Genomic DNA, 6,944 nt, shown 5'->3' on the forward strand with positions numbered 1-6,944 from the left:
TATTCTAAATACCAGATCTAAATGTTAGTTAAAAGTTATTGTTCGCTGCTACATGTGACCAATTCCTATACATAATACATAATTTTTATACACACACATTATACTATTATAAAAATAATACACAATTATCTAATCATGCTTTCTGATTAAATAAAACTGTAACATTATTGACTTCCTTGGAGAGGAGTTTTAAAATGTGAGGTGACATTTAGACTTTTTTTAAAAAGATCAAAAAAAACATTTTGGATGTGTGTCCAGCCAAAGAAAAACAATGGAGAAAAGAAAACGGAATGAAAGAAGGATAGAGATCAATCTCAAGGCGCGTGAGAGCATACAGAGGCAGAAAGAGAGTGAGGTCTGGGCTGGCAACCTCAGCCCTACTCGAAATCAATTGTGTTTTCAATCTTCACAAGAAGATTTGGTTTCACTGGTTAACACAAGCACTGTGAAAGCCATTTTGAGACCTTGTTAAAGACTTGGTGGTGAAACAAATACAGGTGTTGGCTCGAATGGGCAAGGATGAGAGGAGGGAGGGAAAAGGGAGGATGCGAGTGCATCATCTTAAAACTAATCCCAGCCAGTTCAAAAGCTGCTTCTTTTCCACACCTTCCCTTTTCATCCCTCACTAGCTCCTCATTTGTTTTCTCCCTTCACTCCAGAGGGCACTGGAGAGCGGGGAACCTGTGATTGAGTATTTCAGCTGCCCTTAAGAATTTCTACCTTTTGTTAGTGACTTCCCACTTGTACGAGGCCACTGATGTGTGGAGAACATTTAAGGACTACAGGCTCCATAGAAGTCTGCAGGGATTTACTGCTAACCCTCACAGTGAATAGAGGACACTTCCCTGGCCAGTCTTACGGAGGAAAGCAGTCCAAAGGGCCTTTTGATAAGAAATAACACATCTCTGCCTAGACAATGAAGTTCCTGCTAAGACATTAAAAGAAAATAAACTATGAAATGCTCACAAAGCTGAAGCTGCACACTCCAAACTAAATCAAGGAAGTGGAAATTCACTGAAAACAACTGTTACATATAGCATAAGCAATGGTGGGGTGTTAAATCTTATCCCTGTTTTCATACGGTCCATAGAGGCTTTTGCTAATCTTTATTATTTGCTTATGCACAATCACTTTAACCTTTCAATCTAATTCAATTCATTTATATAGTGCTTTTACCAATGGAGATTGTCTTAAAGCAGCTTTACACAGCGTCAGGCATAAAACCTGAAATGATGGTGCTAAAGGCCAACAGCGAGGAAAAACACCCCAAGTGTAAAAGAACTAACCTTGAGAGGAAGATGATGTGGTTTTTAAGACAACTTTGGACGGACGCCATTACTCTCACTCATGAACCTCTGTCATGTTTCCAGTCTCCCCGTGTACATGAGGAAAATGCGTCTGAAATAAACTCTTCACACCGAATCCACAAACACCTCTCGTTAAACAAGCTTATCAAATCAGACTTTAAGGGCTCACTCAGTGATGCAGCGAGGCTTGCAAATAGAGCAGTGCACTGTTTTTATTACCCGAGCCTGAGGTAAATCGAATGCCGTTATTAAATGTTAGCGGTTCACCAGGTATGCTAAATTAACTAACAGTGAGTGCTCGGGATGCAGTCATTACAGGCAGCCCACTGTCCTCACTGAATACTGAAGCTGAGAGAAAGAGAAAACTGTGACAATACACAGTCTGTTACCAAACTGGTGATTACGGTTTAGTTTGTCCAGCGTTCAACGTGGGCTGGTCAGTGAGTCATGAGTCAAAACCACAGAGTAAAAGAAAATTTGTCAAAAATGTCAAAAATAGAGAGCAGGACGCTCTGTGGAGAAAATTATGCTTTGTGAAGAATGAACATTGATTTCAAAATCAACCAGATGATTTTCAGTTGGATTTCTCACTTTTAAACACAACATGAAACCAAAATTGACGTTATTTACTTTCTAAATAAATTTCCCTGGACTTACTGTTAATAATTTATCTGTGTACGCAATGCTAACTACTTTAAATCAAAATGTGAAAATTTTCTCTGCTTCTGAAACAATTTCTTTCCTGCTTCCTGCTGATGTAAAGAATGCCATGTGGGCCATGCAGAATTTTTTTTATTATTTAATAATATCATATAATATTTTTTTAATATATATATATATATATATATATATATAATTTTTTGTTATTATATTGTATCTTACACATGCTGGATAAACTGTCTATTTAGGCTGCAGGAGGTTAAAGCTTTGCCCCTGAAATGGTAGAAGTTGGCTCTCACCGAGGCCAATATGGGAACCAGGACAGAGGAGGCATAATGGCCTGATTGTGGCGAAGCACTGGCTTGGAAAAAACTCTCAGGCCTAATAAAACTAAAGCCTGGCCACTGCAGCACAGCGAACACTAAAGAGAGAGAGCTAGAGAGAGTGATTGGGGAGGGTGGTAATGAAGTAAACAGGAGTTGTTTCAACTTAGCAGAATAAGTGTACTTTGTTTGGAGATCTACTCCAAGCCGATTACAATAAACCTATGACTAAGCATAAGCCACCCTATGTAATTAGGGCACATGAAGGTTTATGCAGGGAGCGAAGCAGCCTTTTATGTTCTCATCACGTCGAATGTACAAAATATCTTTGCAAGATTTATAATCAAACCAAGCCAAGTCTGTTGTCTTCACACATATAAAATGTTTTGAAGGAAACAAGTGAAATTATTTAGGAATGCCTTCTAAAAGTAAAAAGGCAACATGCTGCATTAGCACGAAATGACGGTTTGCTAATGAAAAGTGGATCTAACTCAAAGAGCCTTTGTGGAAAGGCTTTTAAAATCTTAATTCCGCAGTGTTGTGCAATAAACGCCCCTTAGTGCTGCTTAAGTGTGTGTGTGTGTGTGTGTGTAAGCTGTCATAGCACAGAAAAAGCGCTCAGGAAGAACACAGCTTCTAAGGAGACAGATCCTGTGACCCTGCTGCCCCATGCCACCTGCTCTTCTCCCAGGATCCTCGTTCTCTCACTACCCACCGCACACCAGGTGACACTGTTAATTGGCCTACACACATGCCCCCACACGCACGCACACACACACACAAACCTCCAGGTATCAGCTCAACTGACACCACACGGTGGCAAAACCTCCAGGTGGGTGGACTTGCAGAGTCATCAAGAGTTTGCAGCAAATGAGCATCCAACTCACTCACAACTCACTTTGAAGGCTCGTTTTGCCTTTACTCACAAGTGTGCATTCAACGGACGGTCAATTTGTAATTTTCTTGTCTTAAGAGACAGACATTTCATTAGACTGCGCGTTTGCTTCGCAACTTATAAACAACGAGACACTGAGCACTGAGGTCTTTAGCGTTATTGGATCACACTGGCCATTCAAAATAACGATCTACAGCTTTGCGTAAGGACGGCAGACAAGTACGCCTCAATAAACCAGGCTGTGGTAAGACTAATATAGTCTTGTGACCTAAGAAGCTACAAATCCTCTGCCGTTCCTTTAATCACAATGATTTAGTGGTTGTCTACTGCCAGCACTGGCGCTGGTGAAAACACCCCCAGGGCAAGACGTACAGCACAGGGCAAGTAAAACATCTGCATAATTGAGCCCTTCAATCAAGTCAAGTGTGTGTTAGGTCCACTCAGACACAGCTGATTACAAACAAATGGAGCTAGGTATTTATACAGAGCCTGAAATAGAGAGAGACAGCGAACTTACTCAAAGTCATATCATACAGCAAACAGAAAAGTTCACCTGGGCCATACAAATATGCGGGTTGACTATCAGTCTTCAGCATGTGTATGGTAGATATCAGGCTTACAAAACATATCGGGTAGGACCAAGTAAAAATATAGATTTTCAGATACCTGAATGAACCTGATACTGATTCACAAAAGCCCAAAAGCAATCTTTTAATCTATGCCTGTACTCAGTTCATACATGATAATAACAAATGACTTTTTTGATTCAGTTATTTTTAGTGACTCAAAACCATGCAACATGAAAAATGTAGCTTGATTCCCGAAACAAATGACTCTTTATGAGTCGCTTCTTTTAATTTACAAAAATTTGAATCAGTCGGAAACACTATCCTGTATAAATTACAGAATTAGTAGAAAAATATGTTACTTCTATATTGAAGAATATGTTAGGAAAATGGGCATTATAACTAAAATAAACCCAAATGAATCAAATCAAATTGAATTAAAACGGGAATTAAATCAAAATGAATCAAAAGTTTATGCATTAGAATAGCATCATACATGCACTCTTTTCAGGGAAGTCAACCTATTTGTGGCTTGCTAGCTGTCCCAAGAAAAAAATGTTAACATGGAAAAGATTACACACAGCAGCTTTAAGCATAAAGTCTTTGCTACTACATTCAGTGGACGACAGAGACCAGTCAAACACTGGTCTTTCATCTCTAAATGGCCACATCTCAAATGGCCTGTTTGAAAGTCTTGAAAGTGTCCATTGAGGGACAGCGTTTCTCATCATATGCAAACATCTCTCTGTGAAATTAGCCAAAGGGAAAAAGAAAAATGAGATCTTACCTTGCCAAACTGTTCAAAATACTGCTTCACATCTTCAACTACTGTGTTAGCTGATAATCCGCCTACAAATATTTTCTTTGTTCTTGTGACCATCTGAAGGAGAGGAGAAGAAGACAAGAGATTAGGCCCATGTGAAAGCACTTCAGAGGACTTCAAACGCACAGGAGACAAAGAGGAAGCTCAGAACTGGAAAGAGGGAATTGGGAGATGACCGGTTGTGGGTTTTGTGTCCCACGGGGAGATTGAAGAGGAGGTACTGTGGGATTTGTTGAGTGTGTGAGAGTGTGCTTGGGGACCAGGTAACACTTAGCTTGCAATGCCCGACGCTGCTTGGGCTACCTGTCCTATCTCTTGCAACATTACAGATTTGACACTTTTTGGTTTCACACTAACACAAACACCTGAGCTGCGAATGGTGTTTTTCTTGTGTTGCGAAGACCCAACACTCAATCCCCCAGTCCATCTAAGAAAATTGGAATAGGAATGTTTCAGAGGACAGTTCTCAGAAAAAGCATGTAGAGTGAGCTGCATGGATAGACTTTAAAAGACACTCTAATTGAGTTACAAACAAAAGGTGTCAGAAAGTTGGAAGTCTCCGAGCCGGGCTGGATCTCAAACCGGTGAGAACAGACTGTAGTAGAGGTCGCAGTCATGCAACCAGGCCCATTTTTCAAAACACAATTAACTCTCCCTGCTGGAGAGGTGTATGGAGCGTCGAGACCCGACTTCTCTTCATGCAGCAACGTTAATTGTGCTAAGAGCTAGTACACTGAGATCAAACAGCCCACCTATCATATAGGGCAATGATAATGGCTAACAAGAGAGCTCCTCAGGCAATGTTAAGCCCTTTTTAAGTTAACAAAGAGAAGAAACTTGTCAAATTCCCGCTTGTTAGACCCGTGCGGATTTCTATTAATTGTGTGCTTATTGTCAGAGCTGTGATGCAGCAGGTGATCCCTACATGTTAAGGAGCTCATGCTGAAGACAAAGGTTCAGATCTGACCTACATTTTGGATATAGATATAGGATGAATATATAGAGAGAGAGGGATGGATGGATGGATCAACAGACAGAGAGAGAAAAAGACAGAAAGACAGACGGACTGACAGACAGACAGATAGATAGTTAGATAAGCAATTCTTCAATTTTGTGGAACACTGCTAGTCAAGCTGGTTAGAGCTGGTAAACTACCTTAGATCAGCAACAAACCAGCTAAAATGTTTCAAAACTACCTTACGCCAGTATAACCTTGTTTTTCCTGCAAGGATGAACTAATTTCCTGTCCCCTCTTATTGTCTTTTTTCTATAAAAATGGCCAAAAAAAGGTGCACTTATTAACAATGAGAGAAAATAAGCATCATTTGTGCATTCTAGCAAACCCCCGGTATTTCCCAGAGCAGAGTAGATGGCGTAAGAATTAAGCAACCCTGAGCATTTATTTCTACTTCATTCACATCCATCATACACAATCTTGGCAACAGGCACACTCAGCCCTCATCTCAGCTGGCTGTTTCCCAAACCCTCACCATGGTTAATCTGTCTGTCTTTTCCCCTGTCGTTTTGTGTAGGTCCAAGCCGCCCAACGTGTCAGTGGAGAGTTAAGTTTTTAGTGGCATCTTTATGTCCTCTGACAGCACCAGCTCCTGGCTGATGGGATTCCTCAGGCCCTGGAACAACGCAATTATTCTGTCCATTTCTCTCCATGGTGACAAGAGACAACAGCAGGCCTTTGCTCCTTCCGTGCTCCCTCTCTCACACACCTCTCTCGGGATTCAACGAGCAGATATGCCTCGCAAACATGTTGTGCTGCTAGCTCGGCTAACCCATTTGAATTCAGATGCAATAATGACCAAGACGATGACAGGAAGCATGTCTGTTGCACATTCTGTTTTGATTCTTTTGGTTTTGTGACTCTGAAGGCTCAAAATAAATAATCATTAAAAACAGACAACAGGCTACCAAACGTGCAATTTGATTAGCCTCCACTTAGATAGAAAAAGCAGATCGCCTGCCAGACAACCCTTTATTATGGGACTTGTCCTTCCTGAGTGTCTCTAGCTTGTCCTTGTTTCTCTTTGCTGCTGTTAACAAGGCAGCTTTCCGAACAGAGTGCAGTTTTTAAGGTATTCGTGGAAATAATGTGCAAGTCATGAGGGAGAGGTACCAAGCTAACCTCAACGGGTATAGACTAAGAGGTGTCAGGTACAAATATCTTCGGCTCACCCTGAACCGGTGTTCCAGTGAGAGGAACGAGCCCCCAACTATGCACTCGCTGCTGAGGGATTTGCAGCTTCAACTCTCACACCTCCATCTGCAGTCTCTCATTATCCGTGCAAATTTGAAAACATCCTTTGTCAGACATTAAGGGGAGGGGGGGGGGGGGCATCTAACATGGTTGAGATGAGA

At 41.2% G+C, this 6,944-nt stretch overlaps 1 protein-coding gene across 1 annotated transcript in view; it reads right to left on the reverse strand.

Annotated features, from left to right (window-relative positions):
- Positions 1–4,271: 4,271 nt before the first annotated feature.
- LOC107592931 (RNA-binding protein Musashi homolog 2-like) overlaps positions 4,272–6,944 on the reverse strand; it is a 138,938-nt gene continuing 136,265 nt past the window's right edge. Inside the window, exon 6 of the mRNA XM_016282519.1 lies at positions 4,272–4,631. Within this exon, the coding sequence (XP_016138005.1) occupies positions 4,479–4,631 (153 nt within the window). The 3' untranslated portion in view covers positions 4,272–4,478. The remainder of the gene's footprint in view (positions 4,632–6,944) is intronic.

The sequence above is a fragment of the Sinocyclocheilus grahami genome, unplaced genomic scaffold (genome assembly GCF_001515645.1).
Source record: "Sinocyclocheilus grahami isolate Dianchi unplaced genomic scaffold, SAMN03320097.WGS_v1.1 scaffold161.1, whole genome shotgun sequence".
Taxonomy (NCBI): domain Eukaryota; kingdom Metazoa; phylum Chordata; class Actinopteri; order Cypriniformes; family Cyprinidae; genus Sinocyclocheilus; species Sinocyclocheilus grahami.